This window comes from Heliangelus exortis, chromosome 21 (genome assembly GCF_036169615.1).
Source record: "Heliangelus exortis chromosome 21, bHelExo1.hap1, whole genome shotgun sequence".
Taxonomy (NCBI): Eukaryota; Metazoa; Chordata; class Aves; order Apodiformes; family Trochilidae; genus Heliangelus; species Heliangelus exortis.
This window is the reverse complement of record NC_092442.1, coordinates 8,323,706-8,338,972: the sequence shown is the minus strand read 5'-3', so window position 1 is coordinate 8,338,972 and position 15,267 is coordinate 8,323,706. Positions and strand designations below refer to the sequence as shown.

General features: G+C 38.3%; 1 protein-coding gene across 3 annotated transcripts in view; it reads right to left on the bottom strand.

Annotated features, from left to right (window-relative positions):
- The window catches only part of VMP1 (vacuole membrane protein 1), a 68,180-nt gene that overhangs the window by 10,894 nt on the left and 42,019 nt on the right, over positions 1-15,267 (bottom strand). For all 3 annotated transcript variants that reach the window (XM_071764735.1, XM_071764737.1, XM_071764736.1), the window contains 3 exons: positions 10,574-10,654; positions 6,903-7,019; positions 4,380-4,441 (listed from right to left, as the gene is read on the bottom strand). In XM_071764735.1, the coding sequence (XP_071620836.1) occupies positions 4,380-4,441; positions 6,903-7,019; positions 10,574-10,654 (260 nt within the window). The remainder of the gene's footprint in view (positions 1-4,379; positions 4,442-6,902; positions 7,020-10,573; positions 10,655-15,267) is intronic.

The following is a 15,267-nucleotide window of genomic DNA, read 5'->3' as shown; positions in this document are numbered from 1 at the left end:
TTCAACACCAAACCTACTCAGATTTCATCCACATCTGTGTCCCTTTCCAGCCACTAAAGCCTTTTTTATGCAGAGCTCATCTATTGTGTGCTGGGTGTATTGTGAGGGCACAGTCCCAGAGGTTTCTGAAATACCTGGGGGAGGAGAGATGTTGATTTATTGTACCAAGAAATGTCAGGTGCAGTGGTATAACCTTCCAGAAGCATTTCTCCAGGAGATGTTTAATCACTGCTCACTTACCCATGTTCTCAGCCACTTCAGGTTATTTTCAGTTGAGTTCTACTACACAGGTTTTATTTTAACTATTATTTGGAACCTATTTTTCAAAATACCCCTTAATGAAGACACCAGCTCAACAGAATGTGGGCTCTTGCCACCCCAGGACCACCCATTTCTGGTGCAGCTCTTTCTATCGCTGTAGCTTCTTGACTTATTTTCTAAAGAAACAGCCAAACCTATATTGTAAACTATTTTTTAAAAAAGATACACAATCTTTAAGCAAACTTTCCAGTTACATCAGTTACCATGAGTTCATTTGTACTTTTTTTGAGACAGGAACATCACAGCCCTCACAGGAATCAACTGAGATTAAGTTGTGAAGCACAGAATTATGGCACAGTAAATAAGCAGCAAACTCCTCTGTCGAGGCTTCAAGAACTTGTTACCAAAAAGCTGTTTTTTTCCTTTCTGACATGCAGTCACATCAGACTGGCCTGCAGAGCTGGTGAGCAAGAAAATCTGTTCCACAGAAACCACCAGGTTAAGAAACCCTTCAGAAGCAGTGATATTTTGGGGGAGATTGGGAGAGATTGTTGAATCACACCTCACCCACGGAACATCACGGTAACGAATTCTAAAAACCCAAGGAACTGTGCATTTTTTTTATTTTTTTTACATGCCTTTCACTGGCTTCTATTTAAACTTGAAATAAGTTTACTGACTCAGGTCAATAATTGAACAGATTAGTCCCTACTTCTCTTAAAATCAGCAAGGTCCTGATGACAGAGGCTGGGAGAGTTACTCAAAGGGGAGAAATGACCACTGAGAAGTCCTCAATACACCAGGGCCACCATTTTAGCAAAATGCAGCATTGCACTTGCCACCAAAGTTCAGATGCTTCTGAGCTGTCTAATGCTACACAAACCAGGAATTTTTACCATTCTATTGAAGTTCTAAATTTATTAGCTCAATTTTCACTAGATAGGAACAAAACTTGCTGAACTAAAACAAAATTCAACTTTTTTTTTTTTTTTTTTTTTTTTTTCTCTCTGAACAATCACCCAGAATTGATGGCAGAGAGTTTTGTGGATGCTGGGTGCTTTGAGAACTATTTCTTTAGTAGTTTTCTGGGAATTCTTAATCCTCATTTGAAACTGCCACTTCAAAGCAAACATGATCGTGCTTAAAAGCAATATGCTCAGTGTGACTTCATAAACAATCCTGCAGCTGTAGGTAAAAAAAAAAATAAATGGAAAGATTTAAGAGCCAAAAGAAAACCCACAACACACAAGATAATTAAACATTTGAAATGGGCTAGGTTTGGCCTAAAACCAACATCCAAGTATTTTAGAGGGGAGATCAGTGAGTTAAATTCTTCTTCAAGTGGCAGAATACAAGAAAAACCCTTCCACAGCATCTTTCCTCACAAAAGCTTGGGAATGTAACACGACCTGGGAAAAAACATCCTCTTCCAGCATTTTAGAGAGCAACAATACAACTGAACTATGAACTGGTAGAACAGGTAAATAATTACCAGCACCACATGAGCTCCAGTATTTTTCTAATCCTCTCCAGCTTTGATTTCAAGACTCAGGCTACCTTCAGGTTTTTTAAAATCAACCCATGTCCCTTTGTCCCTTCCAGCTGCCCTTGGCTGCTGCCACCACCCATTCTTCTTAGGGTTTTTTTTTTAAACTAACTACCACCAGTGCCTTCAAATTTTGGGGGTTATCAGTGCCTTAATTTCCTGCCACGTTTTCTTTTCCTTATCTTTCTTTACTGAATTAGAATCAGAAGTATTTTCTGACCCTTTGCTTATGGAGACCTGGACAAAACTGTAAAATCAAATCACCCTAAATGACATTAAAGAAGCCTGGCTGGGGTGTGATGCCAGCAGCATCCAGGAACAGGAGTAAACAGCTGAGCTATGGGCTGCAGGTGAATCATTTCTGCTTTTGGACTGAGATTCATCTCATAATCCAGGCATTCTCTTTGGCTTATAAAATCAAATATTCTCAGACTTTTATCTTTTTAATCTTTTGTCTAGAATTTAGTTATCCTGTATATTAATATGGCTCATTACTTTAAAGTATTGTGCTCAGACATTTCCTATCCTGTAAGAGTAATCTCCCAGGCAAAAAAAAGTCATTGTATCAGATAGAATTTGATTAAAATAAAGCTAGGGACCATTAACCAGAACTATATTTTAATTTAATAAGAAGGGGTTTAATGCAAGCTATTGTTAAACATGTTTTATACTCCCCTCTAAAAGAAATTGATGAGGTAATGCTAGCAGACAGCTTGAGAAAAGTCAAGGATACAGGGACATTCCAAAAATCTTACTGTCTCCCGAGAACATTTTTTAAGTCTGACATCAACCATCTAATAAAATCTGAATCCAGCAGAGGTCTTGTGAAGGCATTCGAAGTAATTTGATGCAAAATTATCTCCAAGACAGATGAAGTAGGAAAAAAGTACTAGTTTTGGCTCAAAGATCTGCAGGAAATCTTTGAAAATATTCTTGACCTAGTAGCACTGCAGATCAAAAGTGAGCAGTGAATTGTCAAGTGTGATTGATGCTAAGAAAAGCTAACAAAGGCTGCTTAAATGTAGGCACGTTTCTCTCTTTTCTTTTTTTTTTAAATTTTAAATAATGTTCAAAGCAAAAAATGAATTTTGAAGTCTGTTACAAACCAGACACCAAATGAGAAGATCAGGAAGCAATAAAGTCAGGATTTGTTTCATTAGTGAAATGCCCCAGAATGTTTCTTCTGACACTGCTTTTTCTTTGTGTAGCATTTCTGCTTCAGGTTTATGTATTGCCAAAGGAATTATTTCCAGCCATTCCTCCCCTGAAATTGCTCTTGAGGAACAAGGCTTTTTGGATTATATGTGAAAATAGTTATTACAGCTTGAGTGGCAAAGTGTCAATTAATTTAACCCAGATAACAAAGACCTTAGAAAAGCAGAAACACCTTAGAATTTATTTATGGATCCATATAAGGTATCTAATTTAAAATAATACAAAACAAACAAAAACCCCAAACAAACCCAAGCAATAAGGCTTTCTATTTACATGTCAGAAACTCACATTTAAAACTTCAAATCTGCATCCCTGACATTAATCTGATCATGCACTGAAAACAGGCAGCAGCCTCCCCCCAGAAGACAATTGTTCCTTTGAACAATTAATTTTTTATGAAATCCATATGAGTTGATCTGGTTTCCTGTATTTCAATGAATTAAGTTGCAGGCTTTGTTTGCATTCAAGCAGCTTATGAAACTTGTGCACAGCTGGGATGTTACTTGCTGGATTTCCAGGCAGGGAATGTGAAGAGCAACAATGGATTTTAAAATTACACAGAATTTCATGACTGAACAGGTAGGTGTGAGGCAAAAATCTAGCATTTCATCATCAGTGCTTAATTTTAATTCAAACCCACTGAGGCAATATGTAACTATGTTGTTTTAATTTCTTCTTTTTTTTTTTTTTTTTTTTTGCCCCCTAACTGCTGCTAGCTGTGGTTTTGCTCAGTTTTCTTGTTTTAAATTGAGATTTAAAATTAAAAAATAAAATAGTAATCAATTACTAAAGATTCCAGTCTAAAAAATCAAAAAGACAATCTTTCTCAAAATGGGAACAGTTTATCTATGAAAACTCTGATTTCTCCTATGAAAACCCAAGTTTAATAGAATGGACATGTTATTAATTCTGGACAGGATTTCTCATGCTGACATCTTATGAGAGATTCAATATTTTAACTGCATATTTATTGCCATCCTGGGATACTCCATAAATCACAAGAGTTCCTTCATTCTTTGTCATTAGCTCAGGCTACAACACTGAAGAAAGTCCATTAAAAAGCTGTCTATTTGCAGTTTCAAGGGTAGGATCTCTAATCTGAAGAGCAATCTCACATTTCTGGGTGAAAGTTAACCCTTGGCACTGCACATTTGGGCCATCTGACCTCTGGAGCTATTACATTTCTTGAAGTACTTGAAGCATTTGAGGTGAGGAACGAAGTTGTAAATAAAACCTAAATTATGTGTTGGCCCAAACTTGCTCTTTGAAGCAAAGCACAATTTTCAGCACAATTTGACTCCTCCAGTATTTTTCCACTTGCTGAGCACAGGTATTACTGTGTTAAAGAGTTACTCACCCAATGAGGGACACCATCTGCTCCACTATATGTTTGCTGAATGTGATAATAACAAAAAGTTTCTGTAGGAAGGAAAACATCAGTTAGAGAAACATTTGATGGAAAGGGAAGCAGAGACAATGGGGTAGGACAACCTAGGTTCCTTTCCAACCAGGCAACTCTACACATAGTTTTTCCCTTCTCTTTTCTTTTAAGATTTTTCTTTTCCAATACTCCCTTCAAAAAGAGGCAGGAGAAGGAAAAGCTCTTTAGTTTAATATTTTATTTCTTCATGGATTTAATTTCTTGCAATGTTTTTCTAGCCTGTGTTACCAACCATTCACATCCTCCCCAAACTTCAATTCCCAGAAGCTCAAGGTCACTTTACTCCATCAACAATGTTTTAATGGAAAAAAAGTCATCACCGTGCAGAAAAATTCACATCCCCTTACACAAACACATGCATTTCAAATCCCAGAAGTGAAAAATAATATATATTTCAGTCCCCTAGCTCATGTGCTCCAGACAAACATAAAAAATACTTAGTGAAGAGCACAGTGAGAGCCACGGGGTGTCTCTACAAAAACCTGAGATTGTCACTGTCTTTAATGCTCTAATTACTCTGTTTGGACAGAGAAATTTCAATAAAAATTCTGTAACACAACCTATTCTGCAGAAAATCCCAATATCCATAATTTCACTCTTCCAACTCAAGTCAAAATCTTCTTAAAGCAGCCTTTGCTAATTCCACTTTTGGTCATGTTTGGCAGCTTGTTTGTTAGCAAGGAGTGAGCAAGGCTGTGAGTGGATGTGTCCAGAGGCACAAACAGTTCTCACAGACTCCTCAAATCATCTGAAACTTCATCTGAGGAGCACTGCATTCAGCAAGCTGCCATCAGGGGTGTGCCCAGAGCTACAGAGAATGATTTTTGTGGTCAGGAGGAAGGGGTCAGTTAAAAGCCACTCCAGGATGGCCACTGCACCAGAGTCACTGGCTTCCTGTCTTGAGAAAGATTTCATTAGAAGCCTTTTCCATGACTCTCACATTTCCCAAATTCCAGATTGCAGTAAGATACACAACAAAATCAAGGCTATTGCACAAGAGCATGCTTGGAAGCAAGCATCACAGAAAAGAGAGTTCTAAGAGCTAAACACATTACAAAATAAGATGATTTACTGACTGTACATGACACTGGGAAGTACTTTTTCACTTATATTTCTGATCTGAGTGTGGAGCACTAGAAATTACAGAGCAGACATTCTCCTAGCTAAACAAGACAAATAAAATAATAAAAGGAATATTACATTAATACTTTTTAGCTTTTCTATTTTGCCAGAGCAAATTCTAAAAAGTACACAGATTTAAAAGGAGGAATATAGCAGAATCACAGAATTATCAGAGTTGGAATGACCCCTAGAGATCATCTAGTCCAACTCTCCCACTAAAGCAGGGTCACCTAGAGCACATTAAATTTTGTATTTGGGTAATACAAAAAAATAAGTGAGGAGAAGAAGTCGTTCTGTCACAGTAAATGAGAAAAAATATTGGTTTTTGTTTAAGGACTGTTCAAAGTCAAACTAAGTAATAAAAAACAATGGGAAGGGGAAAGGGTTCAAGATTGAAATCTTCTGTTCAAAAAGAAAGATTTTAAGCAGGGCACTGGGCAAGTCCCTTTATCCTGGTCATAACTTCTGCTATTTTAATGCAGTGACAAAAGATTCCCAAGCACTGCACCAGCCCTATGGAGATGCTTAAAAAACCCAAAACCTCAGCCAAATGGTTCTGATCACCCCAAAGAGAGCCATGCAGCACATGGCACTGCACTGACCACCCTGCCCCCAGTGAGGAGCCACCAGGGAATCATCTTGCCCTGGACAAAACAAGGACACATTTTAAAAGCAGGACTCAAACATTTTTGGAAAGCAACTGGAGATTCTGATGAGCAAATTCAGGATGCCTGGTAAGGTTCTGAGTTAGCAAGAAAAACTGGGCATGCTCTGAAATCAGGCTCTTTCAAAATAACACAGACTTGGGGCAACAAAAATTGTTAAATTTGCTGGAGAGCGATGGAGAATCCACCCAGCTGTGCCCTCAGACTGCAGGGCCTGAAAGGAGGGGAGTTTCCTTTACACACTCAAGTGAGATAAAAGGGAACATTTAAAAGTGCTGCTGAAGCAGTGAAGGGCAGTTGCAGTGCTCTTTGAAATTAAAACTTCCCAAAAAGGCAAGTTCATTATGAGTATGAAGTCCTTTCAGTCTGGTAAAAACCGTAGGTAAATAACTTGGCTAACCACCAATTTCCTGAGTGGTGTAGGCAGCGAGCTCATTAGTTTGTAGCTATAAATTATTCAGTTGCTTAAGCATTGAGCCCAGCAGATCCTTTATTGTACATCCTTTGCACTAAATTAATTTCCATTACTTCACGTCAGGAAGGGAGACTCCAGAATTCACTAAGAAGTAACACAATGAAACGGTCTAAAAAAAAAATTAAAATACCCAAGTCTTCACCCCAGAGCCCTAAGGGAGGTGTAGAATCTACTTGCCTGGATGTGCATTTTAATTACTGCTTTCCCAATCAAGGTTGCACCAAAGAAGGTCCAGAAGGGAACCAGAAAGTGTCCACATGTTATCCCAGCCAGGTCAAACAGAGGGTTTGGAATCTATGAAGTGCAAAGGAAAGAAGTTCATGAATTGCAGCACTCACTTAGATGAGCAGGAACACAACAGACTTTGAAACTTTGAAAAATGAACATTTTCACCTTATTCAACTTGATCCAAAACTCTTGTGCCTTAATACTTACAAAAATGTTAATATCACACCACATAACTTAAGTCTCTGGGATTTAGCTAGACAGTGTCCCAGACAATTCCATTCTCATGGTCCCTCCTTACCCCTGGGTTTTAAGAAAGCCAATGAAAAGTTTTCCATCTGAAATGCACAGAAACCACAGTAAAGCCATTTTGAGTGATTTATCACATTTTCTCACTGACAAGCTCATCACTCTTGGAAGTTGGTGTTCAAAACGATCCCCAGTGATTTCTATCTGAGAAAGTACATTAAAAAGTGGCATTTATAGCCATATGTATCCAGTTTAGAAGCACTGATTACATTTTATTAACCATATGCATTTTATTTAAACTTAAAGGATTGGTTTTTAATTGTTAAGCTGTTGGCTTGACGTCTGATACTGCGATCCTATCTGTAAAATAAATTTTTAAAATTAATCCAAGCAAGCATCCACATTCCAACCCTCACACTTAGCATGCAGCAGAAAAGAGCCAAAGCACAGGGAGTGTGGAATTCAGAGGAGCAGGGTATTCCTGGGCTAATATCCTGCAGTATTTGTGTTGTTTTATTACACAAACAAACAAATAGACCATAAAAGATAGCAAGTTGGCAGCTGACTGGAAACCTGCAGTCTGTGAGAAAGCTTGTGGGGCTGATCCTTAGCTGTTATAGACCAGTAATTCAGATTTATGGGTACCCACACCACCACCTGCATAGGAAGAAATCTGAAACAGTCTCTAATCATGCCCCGAAACGGTCTCTAAACATGCTCCACTTCAGCTAAAATGATTCTTTACCTCTGACATCTGTCTCAGGCATAGGAGGCCAGTAAATTATTTACTTATACCACAGCCAGATAACTCTGCTCTTCTGAGCCAAGTCTGCTCTAGGTCTCAAGTATGTTCTTTGTTGGCTGGTTTGAGGCTTTTTTTTTTTTTTTTTTTTGTAAGTTCACAGTATTTAATTACTGCAGTCCTGTCAGTGTGGAGGGATCAGCATGCTTTGGGCATGGGTAACTCCACATATCAGCAGCACGTTCAACATCTCACACTAAAAAGCTACTTGACAAGTCCACATCAGGGTATATGAGCAGGCCAGTGAGGTTTTCTCTTTGCTTTTGAAAAGAAACACACACAGAGCACTCAGAGTTGCCAAAAAAGCCCACAAAGACAGAAGAGCAAATTCTCACAAGTCACAGCAAGGATCTTCCAGGGCTAAAACTTGCTCTGTGCCTTCCCCAGAGCTGCCTTTACATAGGAATCCTGCTCCAGACAACAATGTGTCTTCCTCATTGCCACTGAACAACATTAAGCTCAGCTGACTTCATTGGATCAACTTGCAAAGATTTAAATTCAGTTTAATTTTGGTTTTGTGCAGCATTTAGAAGCCACTGCTTGACAGACAACAACCTGCAGCGAGGACAGTCCTTACAAGCCAGTACTGTAATCATAAAAAATACACCCAACTGGAATAGTGCTTAAAATCCAAGAGTAAGGTCCCAATTATCACATGGTAAAACAGCAACAAGAAAAAGAAGCCCTGAAGCTTGTGGGAGAATGCAGGGAGCACACAGGGGGCTGAGGAATCCCCTCCAGCTCCAACAAGAACACAGAGCTTTGAACCCCTCTGCTTTTCCCATGGCTCTGCCACATCCAACCTCAACCTAAACACATGTACAGGTCCTCAAGTGTGGTGTGGTGGATTGATGATTCCTCATCCCTCCTCTGAGCCCCTCCATGGGCAAAAGGAAGCTGGAGCTCAGAGTGGGTAAGAAGTTAAGCAAATGTTTAAGTATTACTAAGCAGGAACTAAAAAGAGTTTACACATCACCTCTCCTGTTTACCAACTCCTTCCTCATGTTCTCCATTTATCCACTTTTCACCTTGCCCAGCCACTCCAGTAACTCATCCCTGCCACCTACAAGCTGCTGTTCCCAGGACACAGGGCAGACAGAACACCCTGTGCAGGGATGGCTCACAGGATGGTGACTGGAGAGCACTGAGTCAGAGGCAAGGAGGGAGCAGGCTGAGAGCTTGCTGGGTGGGAAGATGAAAGAACAGCTTGAAACTTGGGTCTGCACTCTGAGACACTTCCAAAAAATCAGTAAACAGAAGTCTAATCAGATTAATTCTCTCCAGCTAACACAGGTTAATTCCATTTGAGCCAACAGGTAACATTGTCATCCCTACAATTTAGGAAACTTGAGGGAGATGCTAGAGAAGTGTGGAATTAATTCCTCATCAGCTGAGTGGTTATTCCTGCAGAATGGGATCAGAGGGGATCCACACTTCCCCCTTGGCTCTAATCACATTTCTGAGCCTCACATCCCACATTTTCTGTGGGATGGAAGCATCAGGCACACTATTCCCTGTTTCATTTACACCTCAAGTGGTTCAATATTTTTCTGCTCCAAAGGAACAGTATTACCCTACTTAAAACACTAAAATAACATCAGTAGAGAACTTTGTATCACCTCTTGCTTAAAAAGAGAACAAATTTCGTAGCTCATGAAGCCATGACTCTGGAACTGGCTTCCTCATGCTGCTCTCTCTGGTTCCTAGTGACCCAAAAACATCTCCAGAGCAGACTTAGGAGAGTTACTACTGCTGAATATCCCAATCTGGGTTTATACAGGTAGTTTTCCACTCCTCAGTCTGTGTATAACTTTGTAACTGAAGATGCCAAGCACTGGGAGCTATACCACCTAAACAATAAAGAAATTATAATTTGGTTCCAGCAGAACCTATAGAAAATTATGCAGCACTTGCTGTGTCTTGCCAGCTAATAATCTGGGCTAGGAAAGTCCCAACAGAATAACTCAGATGATTTGGGGTGTGACCTGATCTGCCAACTGCCCCTAACACAGAGCAGTGAGCAGCAGAGTACAAGTGCCCTTCAGAGATGCAGCCTCAACACCCACTGAAGGGAGCATCCCTGCTCTGAAACAAAGAAACTTCTTGAATTTTAAAAATTTTAGTTCAATTTCCTGTAAATCTTCCCCACTGCAACAAGGTTTTGGTGTCTTTAGTGAACTGACCTGTTTTTATCAAGTTTCCCCCCAGTGTGCTCAACTATACAATGAATTACTTTATCATTAAGGGGGAAAAAAAAACCAAAAAAAGATTCCTTGCTGCACCATTCTTTCCTGGGGAGCTGAAAAGGAAACAGAACTATCCCAAACTCCTTTTCTTTCAAGCACCAGTGTCAAGGTACCCAGTGGTGAAGTGGAAGGGATGGTACAGCTGGGCTTTGATGCAGAATTCTCTGTGTTTTGTACCCGTGCAGCTCTGGAGTTTCCCCATTCTGCCACAGAAACAGCAAAGGCACCACAAGGCTCCAGGGGGGCTCAGATAAAACCAAGCCACAGGTCCCAGCACTCATTTCAACCCAGTGCATCCCACCTGGAATTGACTGAAATGAACTTACTGAAGCACAGGCCAAAATGCCAAAGAACCCAACCTTCTGCACCAGGTTCTGGACAGCCCGTTTAGCCCGGGAAGCAAAATCCTGCAAAGAAAAAAAATAAAGCATTAGTTGAGGCAAAACCCCACCCAAATATACCTCAGAGGGGATGTGGATTTCAACATCCTCCAGGCTTTGGGATGTCCTAGCAATTGGAAAGATTTTTCAAACAGTTTGAAATTCTGGGTTGAGAGAAGAGAGAATTTCCCAGGGGCAGAACGTGACCACCTGCATGTGCTGAGTTTGGGTTTTCAGAGCTCTGCAAGTGGCACTGAGCTCCCTCTGCTATGGGAACAGCTTTTCCAGTATTTATTTCCCCCTATCTCTGAAATGCCAGTGCTGCTTATACCTTATTCCTTAATCAAGCAAAGGGAATTAATTCCTTCAATACAATTTACACTATTCAAAAGGTACTTTCTCAAAACACAAAGAACAGAATAATCCCCTTATATCTTTTTTTTTTTTTCAAACCCAGGATCTTAATCAAAATATCTAATTCCAGGTACTCTCTACAACAGATTTGGAAAGTTCATTAAATCCACAGAGTTGAAGCTGAAATACTTCAAAAAGCAACAGAGGTGGCAAACCATGAAACATTTGAGCTCTTCTTTCCAAAGCCATGGTAAAAAACATAAAGGTGAACCTTTGTGATCACAGCTTTTCCTTTACCCTCATCTTAAGTCCCAGAGTTTACCACACACACAGAAAATATTTTTTAAACACAAAAATAAAGATTCTCACAAGCAGCTCATTTGAATGTGAAAAGTGAATTCACACAAGAATAAAATTATTTTGAATCAGAACTGTCCAAAAAGTTAAAAACAGGATCAGTCTTCTCTATTCAGGCTCGGAGGCAGCAGTGACAGAAAACTGAGCAACTCTGGTAATAGCAAACTTTTAAAAGCAATGATTCATTATTTTTTTAAAAGCCTATAAATGAGGAATAAAAATTAGCAATGTAATATTTACATTTTGTAGAAAACCATCAGATAAATTTCACAAGAAAATTGCTTTATCAATATTAATGATTCTCTGGGGAGGTTTGGAGCTGAGAATATCATTATTTATTGATTAAAGCAACTCCAGGATAATGCAGAAAAATTAAATTTATGCAATTTCAACTCTGTTACAGTTCTGCAGAAACCTTCAGTACTACACACTAATGCAAGTAAATTACTGACATTGTTCTTGTATATTATTTAAATTCCAAACTATAAAACTGACATAACTTTTTATGCAAGATTTAAAAAAACAAAAGAAATTCATGATAAGGCCATTTGCTACTTTTTTGCACCATCTTTTCAAATAACTTTTCTCCATTACAGTTCTTTAGAAGTAGTTAATAAATTATCAACTAAAAATATCCCAATTCTTAATGAAATCAGAAGAATTCTGTATATTATAATTTATATTCGAAAAAATATCCCAAATTAAAACAAATCCTTCAACTTAACAAAATGCCAAAGAAATAAGATTTCCTACATTTTACAACGGGACATTTTTAACCACAGGAAAATATAAAAATCATTTTAGAATTTTCTATAAGGTGGGAATTTGCTGATTTTAAACATGAGTACAACCTTGGGATCCTGAATGTTTCATTGCAAGATGGAATAGGTGAAATGTTTCCTTTTTTTTGAAAACTTGTTCTTGATTTTTTTCTAGTGAACTCTGAGGATACACACAGGAGGGATTAAAATCTTCTCCCAGGGAGGCTGACAACAAACACTTGAACTTATCTTCATAGAAACTGGTGTAGAACACTCCTACCTGACAGGTAAAGTACATTTTTTTTTATGTTTGTTGTTTCTTTGGGTTTTTTTGATAAGAGTGCATTTTGACCCAAGTCATTATACATAACAAAAAAGACAATTTATCAGTGAACCAAGTAAAAAAATCTTACAACATTGAGGGCAGTTGCTTCTCAAACTACAACTCCCTTGCCATTATTTCCAAGTTAGTAAACAAAACTGAAAAAAAGTAATAATGATACTAATCCAGGTCAGCACTCAGGTACATGCTCAGCCTCTCTGAGGATTTAGGACATGAACTAAAAAAGGTGGAAGAGTTTTCTGCAGAGCTTGATCCCACAGCTCCCCAAGGAAATAAAATGCAGCTCACTGAGGAGACACCAGGCAGGGATTCTAACTCCTTGCCCAAAGACAGAAGCAGAAAAATGTCTTTGAAATTTCCCTACAAATTAATTAAAAATTAAAAAGTGTGCTAAAGCATAACAGTAACACAGCCCTCTCACAACATTTTGTTATTTGAAAAGGTGAACTGAAAAAAAGTGCCTCATGTAGGAATTTCATAAGATGCCTCCCCCCGTGCTCTACAGCAGAGCTGAGTGTGGCCATGGTCTTTTCAGTTCCTATTTTGTTCACCATTTCACAATGCTCGTGGGGTTAGAACAAGATTTTCACTTTTATAAGCCCATAAAGATTTTTTTTTTCACAGCTCCATAAATCTCATTGTAAAGCATATTTAAAATAAAACACAACAACCCAAATATTCAAATAGATCCATGCTACATTTCAGCTGAAGTTATTTCTATTCTAGTGTTCACCTCTTTACCTGTTGTCTTGAAAATAATTCACTGCTATATTAATTTTCACAAGCTGGAACTGAAAAACACTCTAGCAAGTGATCTATAAACTAATGCTTGCAACACAGCTGGTTTAATATGATACCTTGTTATAATTATATATAAATTGATTTTATTAACTTAGCGTAAGCACAGTGCACCATTTTTCCACAAAATTTCCTAAAAACAAACAGATTCCCTCACCCACATTCCTAGACTGCTGCAAAATACAAGGCTGCCTTAAAACTAATTTTTCCCCCCAGCTAAAATCACACAATTTATTTTATAAAACCAATGATGAAAGCATTGAAAAAAGTACAAGTTTGTCTCTCAATAAAAAAAAACCCAAACAAAGCAAAACAAACAACCCAAACCAATGGTGGGACAATTTTTTCCACCTTCTTGATTAACAACATTTTTTTAAAGATATTGCTCAGATTGTTTCTTATTTAAGTTTTTTTTTTTTAAACTTTCATTTTCTGTTACGAAGTATCCATGGAAAGCACAACTATAGCTCTGAAAATTTCAGCCTTTTAGTTTGTCTTTCCTTTTCAAACTTTCTAAATAAGCCAAAAAAAGATAAATAAAGGATTTTATCCATATTTTTCTATCATCTCATGTAACCATAGCTCTGAATAATTTGCATGGGAACACACATCAGGCTTGCCACAAAACTACAGATTTCCAGTCTCCCAACATTCACTTTAATGAAAACAAACTCAGAAACACTTCTGTTTGGTTGCTTCCTAAAATTTCATTTGTCCAATCTTTGCACCACCTGCAATTATTAAAAACACAACCTTAGAAGTTTCATTTCTCAGAGAACACAACGATCAGTTTCACAACTTTTACCTATTTCACAATAGAATTTTTTTCTTACAAAGCCTGCGGAGGGAACAATTTTTTCTCTACTTTTTTAGGCATTTGAAATAAAAGCAAACCAACAACTTAGAGGTTTAATTGAAAAAAAATAATAATTAGAAAAGACAGAAAAGTTCAGCTACTTACAGGCAAAACATTTTCCCCCAAAATTTAAGTACCTAGACTGGACTGGACTCTCAGCTAATGTGATTCATTCCATAACATTTCGGGATACTTTAGCTCACACTATGTCCCTTTCAAAGATGATTTGGTTTTTTGGTTGGGAAATAGATTTCCTGTGACTGCTACAACCCAGGCAAAGGAAGGTTAAATGATTAAACATTACTTCATTGGGTTAATCATCAGATCTCAAGAACTGGAATGGAAATCACAAGCATAAAAAGGTCAGTGGTGAAGCAGTGATTCACAAGTTGGAGCTGGCAGCTCGAGGCAGTTTGCTTGGTATCTGCCCTCAGTGAAATGGCACATTTTGTTGTGCCAGAGTTTCATTACTACATGTTGCACAAGCAAAAAAATCCTCTCCAGACCTAAAGGGATAATAAAGAAAAATGACACGTTTTGCTGATAAGTCAGATTGACCACAATGTTCCTCCTTCAGATCTGCATTATGGTACAGCTTTGACATCACCCACATTTACCCCTCCAAAAATGCCCTCACTCCTGAAGGAGTGAATGAGCAGCCTTGTCTTGGCTACAAAGCTTTGTCCCATCCCCCTGGGTTATCTGGTTTCCATTTATAACTGAAATTTCTATTTTTTTCTTTCTCCCTTCATTGTAAAGTAGTTACACAAGTTGTGGTGTATTTAAGCAAGGAGCGTTTGGAACTGAGAATATCATTATTTATTGATTAAAGCAACTCCAGGATAATGCAGAAAAATTAAATTTATGTAATTTCAGCTCTGTTACAGTTCTGCAGAAACCTTCAGCACTATACACTAATGCTACTACTGGATGTAGTTAGCAATATTTCTGGAAGAGAGGGGTTTGTTACTCCAATAAAAAAACCAATCTGTCACTGAACACTGGAGAAATACAAAGGCATAAGCAGAGATCTGAAGTGAGGGGGCAGCACCTTGATGGTCCTGTAGGAACAAGAATACTGAAGTTGCTCTAGAGACAGGGATTCACCCTTGTGCCAGCACACTCCCCTGATGAGAACGTGGGACTTGCATGTGAGGACAAAGTGCATAAA